The 23,009-nt window shown below is 40.7% G+C and overlaps 3 protein-coding genes across 4 annotated transcripts in view; 1 reads left to right on the top strand and 2 right to left on the bottom strand.

Annotated features, from left to right (window-relative positions):
* Nucleotides 1-1,507: 1,507 nt before the first annotated feature.
* On the bottom strand, nt 1,508-8,724 carry LOC137967645 (ADP-ribosylation factor 1). Its single transcript, XM_068814164.1, has 6 exons — nt 8,651-8,724; nt 8,369-8,544; nt 8,144-8,254; nt 7,239-7,363; nt 2,281-2,485; nt 1,508-1,910 (listed from the first exon to the last, which is right to left on the bottom strand). Exons 2-5 carry the CDS (start codon nt 8,463-8,465, stop codon nt 2,321-2,323), a joined length of 498 nt encoding a protein of 165 aa, XP_068670265.1. The 5' UTR covers nt 8,466-8,544; nt 8,651-8,724; the 3' UTR covers nt 1,508-1,910; nt 2,281-2,320.
* A 1,871-nt stretch (nt 8,725-10,595) lies between these two features.
* On the top strand, nt 10,596-18,865 carry LOC138012763 (uncharacterized). Of its 2 annotated transcripts, none has more exons than XM_068859653.1 (4): nt 10,596-10,723; nt 14,265-14,369; nt 15,009-15,230; nt 16,393-18,865. In XM_068859653.1, the coding sequence occupies exons 1-4, from the start codon at nt 10,700-10,702 to the stop codon at nt 16,612-16,614; spliced, it is 573 nt and encodes a 190-aa protein (XP_068715754.1). In that variant the 5' UTR covers nt 10,596-10,699; the 3' UTR covers nt 16,615-18,865. The 2 variants fall into 2 exon arrangements, with proteins under 2 accessions (XP_068715754.1, XP_068715753.1); XM_068859652.1 differs by lacking the exon at nt 10,596-10,723 and adding an exon at nt 11,980-12,569.
* A 2,690-nt stretch (nt 18,866-21,555) lies between these two features.
* The window catches only part of LOC138012764 (multiple myeloma tumor-associated protein 2 homolog), an 11,869-nt gene continuing 10,415 nt past the window's right edge, over nt 21,556-23,009 (bottom strand). The window contains exon 8 of the mRNA XM_068859654.1: nt 21,556-22,446. Coding sequence (XP_068715755.1) covers nt 21,988-22,446 — 459 coding nt within the window. The 3' untranslated portion in view covers nt 21,556-21,987. The remainder of the gene's footprint in view (nt 22,447-23,009) is intronic.

Below are 23,009 nucleotides of genomic sequence, written 5' to 3'. Positions count from 1 at the left end.
GATGGCTCGGCCATGCACATCTCATGGAGCTTGACCGCCTGCCGAGAGAAATCCTTCATGGAGAACTGCGGGAGGGCGTCCGTCGCGTGGGTCGACCGCTGCTTCGCTACAAGGACAAGCGAGACTTGCGATCTGCACTTATCGACACCAGTGCAAGGGAGCACATCGCCAAACACCGAGATACATGGTGGCAAAGTGTCAAAGCGGGGGTTTCAAAGGCGGAAGCGAACGCTAGAGTCCAGGTTACATGCAAGAGAGCGGCGAGGAAAGAACGGGCAGCCTCTGCGCGCGTTTCCACAAGGCACGTCTGCGCCACCTGCAACAGAGACTGCCACTCCAGGATCGGGCTACACAGTCATACAAGATCCTGCCCAAATCCCCAGCGCTAACCATCGCCTCTTCGATTCAAGACGAGGATGCCACTACTAGATAAAACTGCGTAAACTACTTTAACTATCCTACACAATATCATAAAATAAAAGCTGCTTTCCATGAATGCCGTGTTTAAAATAATGGTTTAGATAGCCTCTTCAATCAGTCGTTTGAATTGATTGAGGGACTCTGCTTTCCTTAGTTCTGAAGGCAAACTGTTCCACAAAACTGAGCCCCTATAGCTAAAGCTGTTTTTGAAGTAGTTTGTGCGCGGTTGCGGAACATTTACCTTATTCACAAGGCTATTTACTTTACCTTATTCACAGGGTCTCTCATGATCAAACAATAACCAGAATTTCAATGGTGCTAGTGCCTGTAGGGACCATTGTTGCTCTTTCAATGCGGGGGTAGGGTACGGCTGCACGTAGGCTAGAGTTTCTCGACTAGTTTTGAAGTTTTTACGGAAGAAATCTTCAAGATTTCGATGAGCATTGCGGCTCTATGGATTACTTGAATTTTGAGGGGATACAGGGGTAAACAGCCGCCCCACCCAACGTGATTTTGGTAGGTTTTTTCTGTTAAGTTTTCGTCCCGACTAAGTGAGGTTTAATTAGTAAGTTGTTTATTTATATGGCATCATTTCATTGAGCGATCGGAAACTTCTCCGCTTTTTGAATGTTCGTAATCTTCGTTTTCCATCAGTGAACTTGGAACGGTAACCTGATACATGTCAAATAAATTCCGCTTTTTTAAAGCTTTTGTTGTTTCGCTCGACTTGAATTTCCCGGGAGAGAAAAAATACGGAAACGGACCGTTTCCATGGTAAAACCCCGCCCGATACCAGCTAATCACAGTGCTCCATTTAGCTTGAGAATTTCTTGCCATGTAATAATTAGGGATATTATTTGCCCAAGGTGGGTGCATCTTATCAGATTTGACCTATTTCTCAGGCCCTAGGGTTGGCATTTTGACCAAAAATTGACATTCAAAAGTAAAATGACCCACCCAAATCTTACCCCCCCCCCCCCCCCCCTTATCAGGCCTAACATTGATACATGTAAGTGCATTACTGGCACCACAAGCTTGCAAGCTTTTCATGGTTTTTCTGTGAAACAAGTTCAGTTAAACAACAAAATTCAATTTTTTATTTTATTTAATGTCATGTCTCCGTTTTGGTTTATCATCGCTTTTGCTTCTCCATTTATCGCTTGATGACATAAGACTATCTTCATCAGATGAATTGTGTGTAGCTATCTGATTTAGAGTCACGTTCTTCTCTGTTTATGTCCTGTTTGTGGCTACTACGATCATTTTCATTGTCTCTTTGACACTTTCACCGTAATGTCTCTTTCTCCTTTGTTTGTCTCCAGATGTGTCCCTCATCAACGTGTTTTCTCTTATCCTTCTTTTCTTTTTTGCCCTTTTTTATCTTTGCCTTCTTGCTGTAGGAATCTCTGGCCGATTGTGCCTGAACTTGGGAAACGCTTATTTCAGTTTTTTCCACTGCTTCTGCTGTAACCATCTGAAGCTTGACCAACCTATTGATAAAAAAAACAAAATAAAAGAAGATGTACGCTGTAAACGGCCGCCACGTTGGGTGTTTTGATGATGATGATTATTATTATTAGTTGGGGTAGGCACGATTTCATTGAGAAAAGCAAACTCATGGGTTTCTATGAGTATAGTGCTCCCAAGAGCTCCACTATGATACAGGGTAAAAAAAACAAGATGCAAGTTCTGTAAGATTTAGGATCTCGTAAGATCAAAAAATTAAGTCACATCGTTTTGAGAGCAATTTGGCATAAATAAGAACAAGTTCATTTTATTCAAACTAACGAAATTGCAAGTTAAATTTTCAGTATGAAAAATTTACAAGTACATGTACATGTTCTTATTAAGATTTCTAACTTTTCCTGTATGACGGTGTCTTGTGTGTCTTTGTTTGTCATCACTGCTTCTGATTCTTTAATTCATTTGACAGCCAGTCAAGTCCTTCATATAAGCCATCACCACTTGTTGCACAAGTGGCTTGTATGTACCATTGTCGATTTCTCAGGTTGTGCAACCCTAGCTTATCCGTAATTTCGGCAGCATTCATCGCATTTGGTAAATCCTGAAAGGTAACAAATAGTGTTGTTAAAATTCTAAGCACAAGGAAATGGTAACTCATTTAGTTGTGACTGGGTCCACATGCTTACTTTTTCTCCCATTCAATGGTAACTGCTATAAAGCTTTAACCCATTCACATCTCCACGCCCTAGGACGCCCCCCCATTGACGAGTAAAATCATCCGGCATTAGATTAAGGGCCTGTTCACATGAGGTGGGGGACCCCAGGTAGGTGAGGTAGCCTGCCTACCCATAGTAAAAGAAGTGAGCCTTCGCATGCAATATTTATAGCCCCAGTGTGAGGTTTCCTACGGTGGCCCACATCTGCCACGGCAAAACTTACTTTCTCACGGCAAAACTTACTTTTCCACGGCGAAACTTTCTTTCTCACGGCAAAACTTACTTTTCCACGGCAAAACTTACTTTCTCACGGCAAAACTTACTTTTCTACGGCAAAACTTTCTTTTACACGGCAAAACTTACTTTTCTACGGTTCCGGAATCCGGAATGGGGAATCTGGAATAAGAACTTGAACCAAAGTCACTTAAAATGATCCTGCGTCGTACAAATGTTTACTTTCATCTCGTTGAGTAATTTGTCACATGCTCACTCCTTTTGGGAGGGGATTCATGTCGTAACACCGGAAGAGAATCCAACTGTCTGGGCTTTTCCTTTTCTTGATGGTGGGGTGATAATGTTTTGACATCAAATATTACAGCAATTGTCTTCGGGCGCTCGATTTTCTTGATTACACTCGTTTGTTGATCTCTTAAGAGTTCGTTCGATTGACCCTATTACGGAATAAAAATAGGTGCAGTGATGATTTGAAATAGTATGTTTGGTGTAGTTTTTAAGCAACTAGGATATTGAAGATATGTTTAAAATTTCATTTCAGTAGGTTTTTGACAATTTCCATGTAAATCTCTGTAAAAGCGAAGGATTTCTTACTTCAAATCTATGTATTCCTATACCGGAATAAGGCCGATCGAACGCATCCTTATATACGTACAATACTTAAGGAAAAGCATTTTACCACACGGAAATGAAAAATTTTCGTCTCAAATTCCTCTTTCTAAAAACATACAGGAAAATAGATAACATCTAAAATAATTTTTAGCTTATTTCAAATCAAAACAGTTGCTTCCCAAGTACTTATAGTGGTTACCATTCACACGTGCCCCTCAACGACTTTTTGGTTCATTTTTCGAAAATGAATTTGGGTGGACGTCAATCAATCAATTTAGTTTCGAAAAATGAAAACAAAATCGTTGAGGGCGTGTGACTGATAACCGCTGTAAGCTCAGATAACGCTTGGGAGATTCAGCCTGAAGAAACTCATTTTTCCCTGTTGTAAAGTGTGACTATTCCACCGAAAAAAATGACGAATCATACGCATATACGAGTGCAGCCAGAGAGAGTCTAGTTGAACTCACGGTCAACACATCGGAATGGAAAATGATCTCAGTCTCTTAACACAAATATACTGGGTCTGTTATCGATCTTCCAGGCGCTTCACTCTATACTGGGTGCAATAACTGTCACAACTTTCTTGATAAAAAAAAAAAAGAAATGCATTCGATCAATTTCTAAAGAGAAAATGCTGTGAAAAGTGCTGTTGGATTACGACTTCGTTCACAGTACATATATCACGGCCTCCTTCTGCCTTGCAGGCAGTGGATCATTGGTATATTCATCTAGGCTCGTGACTGCGAAGACCGATTCTAGAGATGCAAGGCCTGTGGCAGTGTGAACACTGCGTAAATTATCGCGTTCGACGCGTGGAAGTCTTCTTCCTCTGTCTCTTCTCCACCCAGGTCCTCATCCTCTCTACCTCTGCCCGTTTGCAGCCAGTCTTTACAGCTACCCTCGACTTAACACGGTCGTCAGCCAGCCATTCCGAGTTGCCGACACTGATTCAACGTGGCTGCCTTCATGTCTCGTTTGCAGACGTCTTTGTAGCGAAGAAGAGGCCGTCCTGTTGATCGTTTTCCTTGAGACAGCTGTCCATAGAGTAGGTCTTTTGGAAGGCGCTCGGGGCCAATGGCCTAGCCAACGGCGTAGTCTACGCTCTGAGAGGAGGTATTTGATAGTTGGCAGTTCTGCAGTTTCAAGTACTTCCTGGTTGGTGATTTTATCCTTCCAGGTGATCTCAAGAATTTTGCGGAGGAATCTGAAGTGGAGTGCGTCTAGCTTCTTGTCTCGTGTATGTAGGCCGCGTCTCTCTCCAATACAACAGGGTGCTGAGGACGCAAACAGAGCATTGAAGTCACTATTCAGGGAGAGATTGGAGGTGATTGCTGAGCCAAGGTACTTGAAGGCGTCCACAGAGTTGAGTGCTTGGCTGCTGATCAGGATGGTCGGCTCAGCATCGGTCCCCGGCATTGCCAGTACCTCAGTCTTTTTGATGATGGTAAAGCCAAAGTCCTGGCAGGCAGTCGCGAAGCGGTCTATGATCGCTTGTTGTCCTCTCTCTGCGTGACTGACAAAGGCAGCGTCGTCGGCAAAGGTCATCTCTCTTAATAGCACTGTCTTCGTCGCGGAGACGAGTCAAGTTCAGAAGCTTTCCGTCGTGGCGTGTACGGTGGAGGAGGCCGCCCTCACTGCAGAACTGAAAGACATGTTGGATGATGAAAGAAAAGAAAATACCAAACAGGGTGGGTGCGCACACGCAGCCTTGCTTCTCTCCACTGAGAATTTTGAACGGTCGAAATCAAGAGTCCTGTTGGTGAAATATTTTAACTAAAAACATACATACACACAAACGAGATGCTTCATCAACATTATTTATCGTCGAATTTAGGAGTACCTTACTAAGTGAATATCTCCATCGTTGAGTTTATTGCTTTCCGTGATAATTTTAGCCTTTCTACTACTTTCACTGTATTCCGGTTTCCGAATTCCGTTTCCGGATTCCCAATTTTAGGCAAACCCTCAGAAAAGAAAGTTTGCCGTGGAAAAGTAAGTTTTACCGTGAGAAAGTAAGTTTTGCCGTGAGAAAGTAAGTTTTGCCGTGGAAAAGTAAGTTTTGGCGTCAGAAAGTAAGTTTTGCCGTCAGAAAGTAAGTTTTGCCGTGGAAAAGTAAGTTTTGCCGTCAGAAAGTGAAGTTGTGAAAAAATAAAGTTTTGCCGTCAGAAAGTAAGTTTTGCTGTGGAAAAGTAAGTTTTGCGGTGAGAAAGTAAGTTTTGCCGTGGAAAAGTAAGTTTTGCCGTGGAAAAGTACGTTTTGCCGTGAAAAAGTAAGTTTTGCCGTTGCAGGTGTGGGCCACCGTAGTTTCCAAATGCTTTCGTGGAATGTTCAAACTAAAGATAAATCACCCCAGTCAGGTGGGGCACCCCACCTTCAGCATTCACATGGAGAAAATTCACCCCACCTCTCATGTGAACACAATCAAGAGAAAAAGAGAAATTGTAAGGAGAGATTGGTTACCCCACCGGGAGAGGGTACCTCACCTACCTGGGGTCCCCCACATCCATATGAACAGGCCCTAAGTAAAATTTATTAAGTGTCACTCTCAGGGGTCGAAGGGTTAATGGGGAAATGGGAAAAGTAGCTTTGGGATAAATATGTCACCTGAGATAGTCACCTGAGACGACTCTGAAAGTGAGAAATGTGTGATTAAAACCCATGAACATCTCGTCAGCTGTCATATATTCACGTTAGTCCAGCTTGAGTCAAGTTACTCCAAGTAAAAACAAAGGGAGTGCAAATATTGCTACGGTATCACCAGGGAAATGCTACTGAAATAGTGGAGTAACTAAAACTAAAGAAACCTTAACTGTATTTTCCAAAAGTACTGTATGGAATGTTACAGACCAGGCCCAGTTGTTGGGAGGGTGGACAGGGCTCTTCACTGGACAAATCACTATTCACTGGATAAAAAATGGCATTATCCACCTTTTGAACAACCGAGGCCAGGGTAATGAAGTCCTGACAAGGACCAGAACAAAACTATTGAGATGGTAGTCTCAATCAACTGCAAATTCCAGAAACATCCGTTTGAGGTTGTTACATTAAGCAGCAAAAAGATCTGTTCTCAGGGGCGAGTGTTTGTACTTGTTATACAGTGTACAGTGTAGATGCGTCTCAGATAGTGCAGTAAGAGGCCTTTCTTTTGTCTGTGCATAAGACCAAGTAAAAGTACAATGTGAAATCCAGGGAGAAAACCCATCAGAATTATTGATTTACCCTTAAGACCAGACATAATGGCCAACATTGAATAAAGAAATCTTAGCAATTTGAGGAAGAAAATTGAAAGTTGGCTGTGCCCAGCATTTATCAGTAATGAAATCAAAGTGGTAGAGGCCAAACCTCCCCCTAATTAACCACCATTGCATTGTCTATGAATTTCATTTGATCTCTGTGATGCAAATTGTGTTGGGTACAAATCCTAGCATCACTTCTTAAAATAATACATTGCTGAACATTCATACAGTCTGCTATTGGAAAACACTTAAAAAGAAGACAGTTCTACAGAAAGGACTACTTGATCAAAGGATTAAATAGGGAAACCAATTTTGCTCTCCAGTGGATAGTGATTTATTTTATTTAGCATTATCCACCTTTTGAACAACTGAGGCCTGAACTTTGAACCAAACAGAGATTTGGGGCTGTTTTGATCGATGAGAAAAGGATCTTTCAGGTTCTACTAAGCCTATCTGTGCAAATTTTGTGTGTTAGCTTATAGTTGATCATGTTTGATTCAATTTTCCACTCCTTAGACAGTTTAACTCAATGGGATGATTTGCAAATTATTTGTACCTGTTTATTGGCAAAAACAAGAAGGATAGCATCTCTTAGTTCATCCTCCTGCAACATCCTCATGAGTTCCTCCTTCCCTTCGCCAACTCGCTCACGATCATTACTATCCACAACGAAGATTAGACCTGAATAGTGCACAAAACAAAGAGTGCATTGCAACTAGTGAAAAACTAACCAGAAAGAGGCTGGATTTTTCAAAAAAAAAAAAGGGCAACGATCTTTTAGTAAAATTCAATGCTTAATATAGGCTACTGTAAAACTGAGCCAACCACCGACTTGCTGGCTCAGTTTGTTGCGCACAGAATTAGAGTGCAGGGGAGACCCTGAGTCTGACTCTGGCCGGACAAACACTCAGGGTCACTATTTCAAATGAGCAGGGCATAGAGTTCCCGGTGTTGTGGTCTGGCCTGAATGTATCCCCAATTAGCACCGTAAGGCAGCAGTTACAAAGTACAGGTCACAGGTCATTGTTTTACCAAGACAGAAAGTATCCTAAACATTCATTAAAACTAATCTTAGGCCTAAAAACTTTTGTTCAGGCCTAATTAGGTTACTTTCTGTGTTGGTAAAACAATGACCTGTGAACTGTGATTTGTACCTGCCACACCATAAGGCCCTACAACTTTGGTCATAAATAGTTTAACACTTCGCTAGAACAACACATAAATCCACAAATCGCATCAAAGCCATTAACAACGTACCCCTCCTCCTTTCTCCCTTCAAAATTGCGTTTACCGGTTGGTTTTTGAACTCGAACCCATAACATTGAAGGGGTAGAGGGGGAAAATTTACGTCTGCGTTACAACATTTGTAACAGAGACTGTAGAACGCCTAGACACACAAATAAAGATTGCGATTGACTGATTGATTCGAATTTACAAACAGCAATGAAACTTTAAGCTGACCTTGAGTGTTCTGGAAATAGTGCCGCCAAAGTGGTCTGATTTTATCCTGACCTCCGACATCCCAGACAGTAAAGCTGATGTTCTTATACTCCACTGTTTCTACGTTAAACCCTGTAAAAAAAACGTTATTCTTATTGCCACTGACCGGAAAAGGCGAAGGGGAAATACAAATCACCTGTCGAACATGTATAAGATACAAAGTGGCGGCAATGTATTATAACATACCAATTGTTGGAATAGTTGTCACGATTTCCCCGAGTTTTAGTTTATAAAGGATAGTGGTTTTTCCAGCGGCATCGAGTCCAACCATGAGTATTCTCATCTCCTTCTTGCCGAAGAGGTTTGCAAACAATTTGGCAAAAACACTTCCCACGTTCTTGTTCTCAAAAAGGGGAGAGAAGCTAAAAAAAAGCTAAATTCAGTTCGCTAGCCGTAAGATCTATATATATATATATATACCAGACAATATTCCTTGAGAAGTACATTGAATAAACACAATATATTCACCCAGAAAAAGCAGCGCGTTGTGACAAGTTTTCAAAGATAGCGCTTCGCCAAAAGGTTGCACGTCATTGTCTAAGGTGGGGGTATCAATTTATTGCTCCAACTTCCATCAATTCGTCTACCTGGGGCCCGTTCTCGAAGTCCCGATACTTTACGGGCCATTTTCGGGTGTCTCAATTCCCCTATATCTCAAGAAAGGAGAGGATTTAAGAGGTCAAATTTCACAGTAATTTTTGTTTTTGTTACCTTGCAAACATGTTAAAAGATCGGCTTTCCAAAACAAGTGGTTGGCAGTTTCACAATGTTTTTTCGATCCCGAAGAGTTTTCGGGACTTTCGAGAAACGGGCTTCAGGGGCCGGGATAAATATTGAATTAAAAAAAGAAAAACCAATACTTGTTGGCAGAAGTGCTACTCAGTGGATGTACTTTAAAAAATTCATCATTCATCTTTTCTTCGTTTTTAGCTATCCATTTTTCTACAGGTCGGACAAATAATACCTAATTCAACTCGTCTAAAGTCTCTTTTGAACGGAATTTTTTAAAAAATAAAATTGTGTTCAATTTTTAAACTGACCTCCAGTTACCACCATTACGTACCAAAGAAACCGCGAAACACGAATTCCACGTGTGTCACACGCTTGCGGGTCGTGAATATGTCGGTCAAAAGCATACCGGAAAATTTCCTATGCATAACTTACAATACCAGACCAATTGTTTCTTAACCATAGACGTAAAAAAATGGATTGCAATTTCTACGCAAAAAAGTTCCATTCAACGTAACGGCCCTAAATGTTACGTTCGAGCCATATTTTAGTAGGACTAAAACTGAATTTTACGGACTGGAAACCAGCAAAAAATACCTTTCACTGGAACATTTCGGGTGTCTACGTTAATGTTGGGAAGTTTTCTTAACGTTTCAGGAATGAGAAACGTCGCGTTGCAAATAGCAGTTTGATCAGATTATCTTACTTCTTTTACCGCCATCCGCCACCACCCACCCACCACCCGCCACCCGCCAGAGAGAAAAGAGGAGTATGACCTATTCCATCGTCCCACCGGAACGACTGGTTTTTCCATTCAAAAGGAATGGGCTCTTGTCAAAAATACCTCCTTTGAAAAGTAATTGTCTTCCTAGCTCTCGCAGATGTGAAGTAATCGAAAATTTGGAATGGGGCTTTGGAATCCGGATTCCAGAGCTTGAATCCGGAATCATTGTATGGGATCAGGAATCTCCTGTTTTCGATGGAATCAGGGAACCATTTCGGTGGAGCCCGTGAATCCTAGGGTGCTTTCCATTAAGCCAAAATTTCCGGAAATTTCAAAATGGAAAGGTCCGTTTCGGTTCGGTCCGACCACAGGCGGCCCAGAGTCGGAAGGTAAACAATTATAAGGATTTGTATGGGAATCTTGATAACAGACTGAAAAAGATATTTACCCGCAAAAGTTCTCGATAAAAAAGCCGTACTTTATTGTCATGGTGAATTTCTTGCTTTTTGTGTGGTTTTTTGCCTGATTGAATGCGATTTAAGCGACTTCTCAAATTCCCGAGTCGTCACTCTTCCCTAAATAAAGGAAAGGCTGGCAACTCATTTCTAACTTACCTCAGATCTCGCCGAAAAAATTCACACTTCTCCGGCATCAGTCACGCTCAAACTCCGGTGATGGCTACAAGGATAAATTTACTTCCCCTTGACCAAGTTTCAAGGTCCAGCGAGTATCCATCGCTGAGAAAATGCGAAAAATATTCAAATTTTCAAACTCCTTCGAGGCTCGCTAACAACCAATTTTGACACGGCTGGTCAACGGTTCACCGAGCCTCCATACGGTGAGCGCAAACCTACGCAAGTGTACCCATAGTTGGGCAGAGCAAAACAAATCCCAGACTCGTCCCCAAATACCTGCCTGGGGTCATGTTCGAGTTTCTATATCGGCGAACGATATTAAAAGTTCCACACTGAAACCTTAAACACAGCTCCCATCGCTTTGGTTGCCCCACCGCATGTTATAAATCCGGATTTTCATCGAACTCCGTAAGTACTGAAGCTGTTTGGATGGAGTTTGAAACGCAGTCGAAGGTATTTACTAGTACGTACATGTATGAAACACAATCCTGTTTTTCATCCGTCAACAACTCACATTATCATGACTGCAGAAGAAATTCATGTGAAAAGGTCGCTGCACCTTTTCAGCCTTTTGGACACATTTTTCTGTTGAGAGTCCAGGGAAAATGCCATCGTTGAAATCATCTGTGCTTTGTTTTTGCGCTTCCAGTTGCGTTGAAATGTTCAAAATTATTTCTCACACCGGTGCATCAAGCGATATCGATCGAAAAGCAACGATTATTACTCGGAATACCTGAAAGGTATCCGAGTTACAATCTCGCTTGTCTGTTTTTTGGACAGTAGAAATTACGGTGCGGTGATTTCTTTGGCTCAAAGTAATTCACTTAACAAAACTATACTTTTTCCAACAACAACAAAAAAACAGCCGTGGTGTCGAAGTGTCATCGGACGAGGTGATTTTTGCACGCGCGAGGCTTCAAACAGCTTCAGTACTTACGGAGTTCGATGAAAATCCGGATTTATAACCTGCGGTGGGGCAACCAAAGCGATGGGAGCTGTGTTTAAGGTTTCAGTGTGGAACTTTTAATATCGTTCGCCGATTTAGAAACTCGAACATGACCCCAGGCAGGTATTTGGGGACGAGTCTGGGATTTGTTTTGCTCTGCCCAACTATGGGTACACTTGCGTAGGTTTGCGCTCACCGTATGGAGGCTCGGTGAACCGTTGACCAGCCGTGTCAAAATTGGTTGTTAGCGAGCCTCGAAGGAGTTTGAAAATTTGAATATTTTTCGCATTTTCTCAGCGATGGATACTCGCTGGACCTTGAAACTTGGTCAAGGGGAAGTAAATTTATCCTTGTAGCCATCGCCGGAGTTTGAGCGTGACTGATGCCGGAGAAGTGTGAATTTTTTCGGCGAGATCTGAGGTAAGTTAGAAATGAGTTGCCAGCCTTTCCTTTATTTAGGGAAGAGTGACGACTCGGGAATTTGAGAAGTCGCTTAAATCGCATTCAATCAGGCAAAAAACCACACAAAAAGCAAGAAATTCACCATGACAATAAAGTACGGCTTTTTTATCGAGAACTTTTGCGGGTAAATATCTTTTTCAGTCTGTTATCAAGATTCCCATACAAATCCTTATAATTGTTTACCTTCCGACTCTGGGCCGCCTGTGGTCCGACCGGAATATTTAGGACCACCGTCTTTGACCGGTCGATCCGGTCCGACCGAACCGTGCTTTCGTTTCCAGTCCCACTTCACTGTAATGTAACGGAAATTTAGGTCGAAACGTAAATGGAACGTTTCGGACCGGTTGGAAATTCACTTTTGCGGAAAAAATGTCGTTCCATTTTTCCTTGGTTAGTTTCACTGGTCATCGCTTTGATGGTCTGGACTCCGTAGACTCGGGATCCGGGATCACTATTCGGGATTCAGACTGTATGGTCTGCCGGCCATTAGCGGTTAAAACACCCTACGGCCACGTGGACCTGCAAGTTTCTTTAGACGCGAAGAATATGGCCTTTCGTGTTTTAGCTCTTTCCGCTATTTCGGAATACCCACTGCTTAAGTACACGAGAGTTTGTTCCAGGCATATTGTAACATTTCAGGAAATAACGACATTTCAAGACGAAGGAGCCGTTTGTTTGCGGGGTGTTTTCAAAGAATGGGTTGAAAAGCTGAAGAAGGGCATCGCAAAAAATCACAGGAATCCCAGTGAATTAAGTTCGTGGCTTCGAAGCGACGTTTCTGAGACATTTTACTTCAACGATTACTTCAACTGGAGAAATATTCCAGAGTTTGAGGAGTATGTTTTCGAATCGCGTGCAGCTGAAATAGCTGGAAAACTTATGAAATCCAAGGTAACGATTTTTTATCGTGCGGTAGCAGTTTTGGAAGCAACTGTTATGAAGGCATTTATGTTTCAATTTTTTATTGGACCCGGCTACAACTCAAATAGTTGTTGTCCAATTCAGCTCAAATGTTCAGGACTATTTCAATACAGTTGGATGAACAAAGAGTGTCAGTATTTTTCAATTTTTTGACGTGTTTTGACTTTCTACCGATTTCTTTGTCTAAATTGCCAACCAAACTTTGGTAGGAGATAAAGAATGAGGATACCTAAACTTCGAGCCAGGATTCGAGCTAGGATCCGAGGCAGGATTCCAGCCAGGATTCGAGCTAAGATGAGCTTTCTCTGCTATTTATTCTCGAGTGTCTCGGTTAAGTTAGGTCTATTTAGGTTGGTTCTAGTCTAGTTAGGTCTAGTTAAGGTTAGGGCAGGTCTCGGCTAGGTTAGGTTAGGACTCAGTTAGGTTAGGTTAGGTCTCAGTTAGGTCTCGGTTAGGTCTCGAATCCTGGCTCGGATCCTAGCTCGGATCCTAGCTCAGATCCTGGCTCAAATCCTGGCTCGGATCTTGGCTTTATTCTTAGTTTATCTCATAAAAAATTGTCAGGTACAAAACACAGGTTACAGGTCACAAGTCATTGTTTTACCAATACAGAAAGAATCCTAAGCATACATTATAAAGCTAACCTTTGGCCTAAGTCGGCCTAAACAAAAGTTTTTTGGCCTAATGTTAGCATTCAATTTGGTAAACTGTTAGCTAGTGTTGTTTCTGCGTTCATTTTGTAAAAATAATGATCACCTGTGTTTTGTACCTAGACCTGGTCATAAAAAATGCAAAAGGCAATACAAAAATTGCCAATACCGTTTCGCTGAAAAGTTACGTCAAAATCAGTTGCTTAAGAAACCTTCAGAAAATTTTTAAATCCCTAGTAGCTTAAGCCTCTAGAATAGGGGCTGGTCTTTCATATACCAGATCCGAAATAATTAATGTCCATGAAACAAAAGAACAAAGCAAAAATAACAATACCTAATTAGCGAGACCTAATTTGAATAACAATGGTCTTCTGCCATTTAAGTCTGGTATATGAAAGTCTGCCCAGAGTAGAACTACCTGTTTTTGCTTTGAGAACCTAACATAGAAAAAATAGTTAATGATCAAACAAGAATACTTTTTTGGATTCAAAAGTACATTCAAGGAGTATTAAAATGAACCTTATTAAAGTGTCAACTGTATTTAGCTCAAATAGTAGGTTGGGCTCAGTTTTAGAGCATGTCAGAGGAGAGAACCAACAAACTAAATCCACATGTAATGTCAAGTCTGATAGTCTAACCTGGGCCGCATTGGTGGGATGGAGTGCTCCATGAACACTGTGCCGTCCCTGCTCTCTTAACTCATTCACACCTCAAACGCCCCAGGATGCGCCTCATTGACGAGTAAAATGGTCTGGCATTAGACAGAGTAAAATCTGTTAAGTGTCACTCTCAGGGGTCAATGGGTTAATAATAATAAATCTAATAATATAATGGTTAAAATGTTGTTTATGTCACAGGAAAAATATTTACCGGGGAAAAAAATGTTAATCTCTCTCTAAACAAAAAGGCATGTCATAAATTAATGAAAATTAAGATCATAATTAAATTCTAGTCTTGTCAAGAGTGTACCCTCGATCATTCACCAATGGTTACCTTAGTTTGATTTTATTTGCAGATTACTGTTTTCTACCACGAACATGTCTTCACCAAAGATCCGGGGACAAATCGTGCAACACCATGGCACCATGATCAGGCATACTATCCTGTCGATGGGTGGAAGGTAAATGAATGGGAATGAAGAGGAATGGAGGGATTAGCCTGCATAGCTGGTGGTATTGTTGGGGCGGAAAATGGGGAGGGGTGCTGTGAAATACTTTGTGGTCATGGCTGATGGCGACTCAGCTCTGCTGTTCAATCTTTTTTTTTTTTTTTTGCATTTTAGCTGCTTTCTGGTAAAATGCCCTGATAGTATTTACCCTTAACTTTGGAATCCCCCATTGAAGGGTTAAATCATCTTGCATTGGTAAAAATCTATGTCACTCTTAGCTGTGAAAGGTTGCTATTTGTTGCGGAGTTGAGGAATTCAAATACAGGCCTCATTGGGGAAAGTTGAGGGCTCTAAACACTGTGCCAAACCTTGTCCTGTAAGTAAAGACTTGAACCTCACTGTATGGTAAACTTTAAAGTATTACTGATCCTTATTGTACCTTTTACTAATTCCAAACAATTTTATTGTAAAGTTTCATTTTCACTGCTATCAATATCTTAAGCAAAGGTCAACAATGCCTCACACCTAGAGTTGACCCAAAAAACGTAATAGAAATAATAATTAAATAATAAAATAATGTTTTCTTTATTGGCAGCCCTATCTATGAAAGGCACCATGAGAGTTTTAAAAACTTTTACTGTCATTTCACAGAATTGTTCCTTTTGGTTGCCCGTTACTCCTGTAACAAAGGAATCGTGCATGAAATTTGTCAGTGGATCTCACAAATGGGGCAAGTGGTTTATTCCTATCAACTTTGGCTCACTAGAAAATTACTCAAGAGTTTCAGAAATGGACTCTGACAAGGCTTTTGAAAATGCTCCACAGATTGACACTGAATCAGAGAACTATGATCTGCTGTCTTGGGACCTGGAGGTATGTAACTGATTTGTGATGTGTTGGTAGAACTTTCATAGGTGCGAGACAGTTGGCTAGGGCTACCACAGGAAGTGTTATCTGGAGTTTCAACTTTTTAACCGTCAATTTGCTAAAAGCACAATGAGCAATCCCTATAGTTAAGCTTCTAGACCAGGCTTGTGGATAGCCAACTGGTCTGGCCCTCACCAGGTGGGATGCTTAAATATGTTTTGCTTATTTCAAGCATTAATTTTGTTTTCATTGGGTCAAAAAAAGACCGTAAAGGGGCATGTCAATAAGTATGTTTTTTTTCCTTTAAATGCAACTTTTCCATGTTTTGGTCTCTTGTCAAATTGAAGCCGCATTTAAAAACAAATTTAGCTGCTGCTGAGCAGGCGTGGTGAGAGATGATGATTACTACTACTGCAATTACAACAACAACAACAACAATGACCATGACCACTACCATATTACTCCAAAACTTAGCTGTTGTACCCGGACAGTCCTTCTACCCACCCAGTACTTCCCGCAAGTCAACAAATAATTGTTTCACATTGGAATTATTGGTACTTCATTGTCATCGTCATTATTATCACTGTTGTCAGTATTATTAGTCATATTTTATCATCATAATCATCGTCATTATCAGTGAGCTACGCATATGCATGATCAAAATATTGTTCACAGACCTAAGCTTTAACCCTCACTTTAATAGTTATTGCCTTGGTGTGGCTCTGATTCAAATGCACACCTGCAATTGACTTCTGGAATTACTGACCAATGCTGACAAGCAGTTTCTCACTGAGTACTCAATCAGGCTTGCAAATTTTGCTAGCCCTTCACAATTGGAACAGCAGTACCAAAGTAACTATTACTTACCATTGTTATGATATAATCATGAAAAATACCGGAAGACACAACTTACTTGGAACAAAACAAACAAAAACCACAAGGAAGGGTTACCTGTTTTTTGCAAATGTTGGCCGTGTAGCACTTATATTTCAACAGACTTAACTATTTGAGGGTAATGTGAAGTGCTAGCACTTCACATTAGAAAACTAGCACTTCACATTACCCTCTAATAGTTAAGCCACAGACACATTTTACTTTTGAACCATGGCTATTCTATTGCCTCCAGTTTGCACAGAAGATGTCGTAATTTGTATTTGTCTTATTTTAGCCTGGTGACTGTATTGCTTTTCACATGCGTGTACTTCATGGAGCCAAGCAAAGCATAGACACAGCTGGACGGCAAGTGGTTGCAACACGATGGCTGGGAGAAGATGCAACATTGGGTACTCGACCCTGGGTAACTTCTCCTCCACACACTGGAGGGTTAAAACCTGGAGATTTCTTTTACACAAGCGACACTTTTCCAGTTGTTTGGAGGTCAAAACAGTGAACGCCACCTTCAATCCTGGACAAACCTTGAGAGAGAGAGCTCTTATTGCCTCATCTTCAACCCCAGATAGTTTGTAGAAATAACCACAAACCATTTTAAAGTAATAATAGACCATTTTACAGTTGTGGCTAAGTTACCAGGCCTAGCAATCGAAGCGAGGCTGCCGGTGACCCTGTTTTGATACAAACCTTCATGCTTTTGTAATGTTAATATGGAGTAATTAGCGTTACAACAACACAATTTACATGACAAAAGCAGTGAGGTCTGTATCAATGCAAGGTCACCGGCAGCCTCACAGCCATTCATAGGCTTGGTCGCTGAGCAAACAACTGTAAAATGGCCTATACTAATTACAATAAACTTATTTACAATCAATATGGGTAGATAAATGACAATAATAGGTAATAGACTAACTCTAGTATATAACAAGTAGACTAACAATCAGGCTTTTAGGCAGGATTTTGAAAGTGGGAGTCCAAATAGCATGGCGCTTGCGGCGGCATGCTCCTAGGGGGTCTGGGGCATGCTCCCCCAGAAAATTTTGAAAAATTGAAGCGATTTCCGCGATTCTGACAGCTGTAAACGTCTTTCAATTTACCTATTAAACCGCTGTTTTTCTTTGATAATTTTACTAAGCTATCCTTTCCTCAACTTACCTTGTTTAACATTGAATTATATTTGAGATAGGAACTCCAGTTGTTATGAAGAGTGATTAAAACTTGAAGTTGTCAAGCCATGATTTACACGAAAGAACAGATATGCGTGGCTTTGTTGGTCGAACTGCATTCTGGTACTACAATCTTTAACTATTCACCTACTATTAGTATTCCTAAAGCAATATTACGATGATTGGACATGTTATTACACCAAATGGCTATTTTGTTGTAATGCCCGCCAGATTTCGCTTGAACAGAGCAGAATACAATCAAGCGATTACAATAACATTTGCAGCCGTGAGATCGTCTTACCGAGTTGGAAGGCGCATGATCTTTGACTCATATCCTCATAAATAATCACCAACGTGCGTATTTATTTATAGCAGCCGGCAAAGTAGCCTGGGGACGACTTGGTAAGTCAATATCACTGAACAGTGGCTTTGCCTGTGAAATCGCTTAGCTCAACTTTGATTCAATTGATCAAAACAGAAAGGAAACTCGCTAAAAAAGTGTTAATATAGAAGAAAAATACTAAAACAACTCTTGAGAGCAAAAAGAAATGTAAGTTTTATTAATTTATAGACACTGTTTTGTTACATTAAGCACAGAAGCTCGTAAATGGCCGCCCAAAACAGGCCGTCGAAAATCTCCCATTTCTGAGAACTGGCCGTCCTTTGGACGGCTGGACGGCCGCCTGGCTAAAAGCCTGCTAACAATAAAAGGTATGATAACATTACAATTATGTAAAAATACTAGCTGTAGTGACTATAGGCCTCTCTGAACAGATGGGTTTTGAGCAGGCGCTTGAAATGAGCTAAATTACTGGCATTAGGGATATTGCAGGGAAGCTTGCTCCACAGTTTGGGTGTCGCACAAATAAATGAGCGGTCGTCCAAGGTAGCAAGACTCTTAAAGTAGGATATTTCAGTAATAGTGTGTTCACAGAAAATCTGAGATTATATCTAGGGGCTGACTTAACTGCAAAAGACTGACTGATTTACACAAAGGGGAAAGTTCATATAGAGCTTGAAAGACAAAAAGTAAATTTTTAACTGTATGCTATAAGTAATGGGTAACCAGTGGAGACTGTACAAAGAAGGAGTAGTATGATCAAATCAACTAACATTGCAGATAAGACGTGCCACTGCATTTTGCACATGTTGGAGTTTGTGCAGCTGGTTGTTATTTAACCCATATACATGTAGGAGACTATAACAATAGTCCAAGCGACTGGTCACGGAAGCATTCACTAAGATTTTTGTGCATTCCATACTAAGAAACTTTAAAGATGAAGAATATAATGATCTTTATTAGGGCTCCAAGAAGGCTATTCAGTCCTAATTTACAAAGATGCACTAGTTATTGTCTACAATAGGAAAAATACAACAATCTTATGATTTACTAATATATAATAATCATCGTACAATGATACAATTAACTATTTGAAAAATATAATTGGAAAAGATAATCTTTCAATTTCCTCTTAAACATTGTTAGGTTATTACAATCAGTGATAGCAGTTGGCAATGAGTTCCACATAGTTACTGATCGATACAGAAAAGATCGCTGCCCAGCAGCAGATTTGTATCCTGGAATATCCATAATTTGTTCTTATTTCTAGTATTTCGATCGTGTACAGTAGCCCTAGTGACAAAGCGGGAACAGAGATATCTAGGCACTAGTCCCTTAACACATTTAAACGTGAGGGTGCCAACAGTATATTTCAGCATACTACTACAGCATACTACTCTTGCAGCAAAATTCTGGACGCTTTGCAGTTTGGAGACGTTCTAATCTTTGATGTACTGGACCATACAGGAGAACAATAAAATATTTGACTAAATACCAAAGCGTGGATAACATTCTCCAAAGACTTTGATTCAAAAAGATGTTTAATTCTATTAATCTGGCATAGGCTAGCGAAACAAGATGAGATAGTGTTTGTAATATGTTCATCAAAGCTTAGCGTTGCGTCCATTTCTATGCCGAGATCCCTCGCTGAGTTAGATGGAGTAACTTCTTTGCCTAGTAAAGTGACATGAAAATCTTTGGGGAGTCTTCAAAGCATCTTGCGATTTCCCATCACCAAGAGTTTAGTCTTATCAGGGTTGATTAGGAGATCACCATTATAACAGCACCACGTAGCGATCTTAACCAGGTCCTCATTTGTCAGCTGCACCACTGCGGTAGCATCTTTGACACGAAACGACAAGTACAGCTTTGAGTCGTCAACAAATGATTCCAATGAGCCACTTTCCGGGACGGTAGGTAAATAATTTATAAATAGGTTAAAGAGGGCCAGCCCCAATATCGAGCCTTGTGGAACTCCATGAGTGATCGGGCCGAGGTTCGAGGTCTCAGAACCAATCCTGATGTACTGTTGGCGCCCAGGGGCCAGTTGCTCAAAGCCTGGTTAGTGCTAACCGTTGGTAAAGAGGCATCAAAACCTATAGGTTTCCATGGCATTTAACGCTGGTTAGCGCTAACCATGCTTCGAGCAACCTGGGCCAGTTAGATAACTTCTAAGCCATTGCAATGCAGTACGACCAATTCCAAGAGCCTGTAGTTTGGAGAGAAGTCTGCAGTGGTCAATACTGTCAAAGGCTTTTTTTCGAGTCCATTGCTTCTAGTACCTTGTCCTTCATCATAACGTTTAGTGTTTCGCATGAGTGTAATTTTTATTCCCGCTTTGATGTTCAGTGAGGCGCCTGTTGTTATTCATATATGTGGCCAGCTGGTTGAGAGCTAGTCGTTCGCACACTTTAGATGCTACGGGCAAAAGCGAGACTGGGCGATTACTATTAGCAATCTTGTGGTCTCCTTCTTTCAATAATGGAACAACCTCAGATTTTTTCCAAGCTAACAGGAAGACTGAGGTCAATAAGGAACGGTTAACAATAACTGTAAGAATTGGAAGAATACATGGAAGAGCATCCTTAAGTACAGACGTTGACACTTTATCATGACCCGGGGCTTTGTTTGAAGGTAAAGACATCACAATCTGCTGAATCTCCCTACTAGACACTGGATGGAAACAAAACTTGTCCACTTCTGAGATTTCTTTATCTGGAGCAACGGCCACTAGGGGGGTCAGATTGTGAATGTCCAACAGGGACTTGGAAGCCTCGCAGGCCCTAGCACCCACAGAAGTGAAAAATTGATTGAACTTGTCTGCAAGCTCCTTCAAATCTCTCGTGTATACTTGCTGAGGTGTTTCCCTGCGAGGAATACAATACTTTCTAATTCTCCTAATGTTAAATAAATGAAAGAATGCGGCCTTACATGTTATTTTTGTGGGTGTCCACTTTTAAATGTCTATTGATCCAGGGCCATTCCATTAAAAACCCCCCCCCCCCCCCCCCCGTTGACGATAGTTTCTGAGGGGGGTCTGAAGAGCATTTCTGAGGGGGTTCATGTGTCGGCACTCTTTCATCTTTCAAATATTTCTGAAGGGTATTGGTAAATATCCCAATTCTTCTGAGGGCGGAAAGAAAATATCAACTTTTTCTGAAGGGGGGAATGTGTCGGCACTTTGATCTCCTACTTCCTAAGGGGTGAAATTCGCACAATCTGGTCAACATGGGGGTGTGGATTTTAAATGGAATGGCCCCCAGCACCCAAGGTCCTTGACTTTGCTAGCCGGTGTAGTTACACTTTCACCTACTTGCAGGCTGTTTATGGTTACTTTAGCGCGTTGTTGTTGTGTGCCAATGAACTCTGTTTTGCCATCATTCAATCTTAACCTGTTCCTGATGTCGGCAATGCAGTGTTGGATGGCCTCAACGGCAGCAAACTACTCAGTGGTGGAGTCAGCATTAAAGGAAATATACAACTGTGTATCGTCAGCATAGGTATGCACATCACCTAAGTGGTGCTCGATGATCTCGAACAGTTTTCTAGCATAGATGACAAATAATAAAGGACCTAGGCAGGATCCTTGTGGCACACGATACTTCATCTGAAAAGTCATTGATGTTCCGCTGTTGATTGACATGATTTTTCTTGGCTTCAAAGTCTAAGAAATCACTATGTAGTCTTGTTTTGCGCCATATTTTCTTTCAGCACGCTGTCGTTCCCTTTTGCAGAATTCACTTCCTGATTGAACCATGGAACCAGGGAACAGTTATTTTGATGCTCACAGATGCAGCACGCTTCAAAGTAAAAGCCAACCAAAACCTGGCTTTCCTGTGAAAATATGGACACTACCCCAACATTGTAATAGGGTCAAGGTCCAAATTTTATATTAATATTATTTCAGAGAAATCCCACCCATTGAAGAATACTATTGTTGCCCAATGTCTTAAAATTTACAGCATATTTATTCAAAATTATTTTTCAAATGTGTACAAAAGACATTGAAAGTAATAATGGTAGAGTACAATGGTAATAATATTAGGGTTTTTGTTAGCCTGTGTACAGTGGGCTGCTGTACACAGACTAGGTTTTGTTCCCTCTAAAATGGCAATGTAGTATACAAAGAACAAGCCTGGATTTTTTGTTTAAAAGAATTGACGACTTAAAATAATAAAATCTTTTTTTGTCCATTGCTATCATCACTAACTGACACCACAAGCTTTCCTCAGTCAACATTTTGTCCTGAATTTCCTGAAGATAGCTAGAACTAAAGACAACTGGAGATGTCAAAAGGTAGAATAAAATTTCGATGCTGTTTCTATTAAACAAATCCAGTTCAACAATAAAAGTTTACTTATTAATTTTATTCAGTGTCATGTCTCTGTCTCCTTTGTTTCGGTTTATCATCAGTTATGCTTCTCCTTTTCTCTCTTGTTCTCCTAAAGCTCTCTTCGTCAGATGAACTGGGATGTTTGGAATGACGAGAATTATGGTCTTTTCCATCTGATAACTCACTGTCGGATTCAGCGTCACTTTTTCTCCGTTTAGAATCCTTTTGGTGGCTACTATGATTATTTTTTATTGTCCTTTTTTCACTTTCATTGTAATGTCTCTTTCTCCTTTGTTTGTCCTCCTTTACAGATGTGTCTTCATCAACGTGTTTTCTCTTATGCTTCTTTTCCTTCTTCGACTTCTTTTCTCTTTTTCCTTTTTTCTTCTTTGCTTTCTTGCTGTAAGAAACTCTGGCCGTTTGTGCCTGACCTGGGCAAATATTATCAGTTGTCTCACTGGTTCTCCCATAAACATCTGGAGTTTGACTAACCTTTGGATAAAAAGACATTACTAGTCAGCCTCAAACAAACTTCACTGAATCTAATTTCCTTGCAAAGTTTAAGACAAAATTAAATAAGCCTAATTTTTTTATCAAAAGCCAATAATGCATGCTGAATCTGCCTTTTACTTGGATAAGAATTATACCTATTATCATACAATGTATTTTCCCTTCCATTTCATTGCCCAAGAGCCCATTACGTGACCTGCAAATAACTGCCTTACAAATGAGTGTTTTGCTGCAAATAATATTCTGCTTATGAATGCGTAATTGAAACCACGCTCTTAAAATAATAAAAGAGCGTGAAAATGGCAGATAGGTTCCCTTTTCAAGTCCTTTGTTGGTGCCTACATTTTGTTATTGAATGTTTCACTGTAAGTAAAGTTGAAGTCTACAAATACAATTATGAGGAGAAGAAAACCAATTGATTTAATTCTGCCATTACTCGATTCCTGCAAGGCAGCGTGCGCTTACTGATTCCAAACTCGGTGATCAAATGATAAAACAATAATGAACTCGGTCATCGCAAAATCTTATGATTGTCAGTGTCTCGC

This window comes from Montipora foliosa, chromosome 8 (genome assembly GCF_036669935.1).
Source record: "Montipora foliosa isolate CH-2021 chromosome 8, ASM3666993v2, whole genome shotgun sequence".
Taxonomy (NCBI): Eukaryota; Metazoa; Cnidaria; class Anthozoa; order Scleractinia; family Acroporidae; genus Montipora; species Montipora foliosa.
The sequence above is the reverse complement of the archived record's forward strand: the minus strand, read 5'-3'. Positions and strand labels throughout refer to the sequence as shown.

Excerpts from the sequence above, each read along its gene's own strand:
- LOC137967645 (XM_068814164.1), bottom strand. The coding sequence starts at position 8,465 with ATGAGAATACTCATGGTTGGACTCGATGCCGCTGGAAAAACCACTATC. Across the intron at positions 8,255-8,368 it reads GACAACTATTCCAACAATTG|GGTTTAACGTAGAAACAGTG; the intron begins GTATGTTATAAT and ends TTTTTTTTACAG. Across the intron at positions 7,364-8,143 it reads CTATTTCCAGAACACTCAAG|GTCTAATCTTCGTTGTGGAT; the intron begins GTCAGCTTAAAG and ends TGCACTATTCAG.
- LOC138012763 (XM_068859652.1), top strand. The coding sequence starts at position 12,048 with ATGTCGTTCCATTTTTCCTTGGTTAGTTTCACTGGTCATCGCTTTGAT. Across the intron at positions 14,370-15,008 it reads ATCCTGTCGATGGGTGGAAG|AATTGTTCCTTTTGGTTGCC; the intron begins GTAAATGAATGG and ends GTCATTTCACAG. Across the intron at positions 15,231-16,392 it reads TGCTGTCTTGGGACCTGGAG|CCTGGTGACTGTATTGCTTT; the intron begins GTATGTAACTGA and ends GTCTTATTTTAG.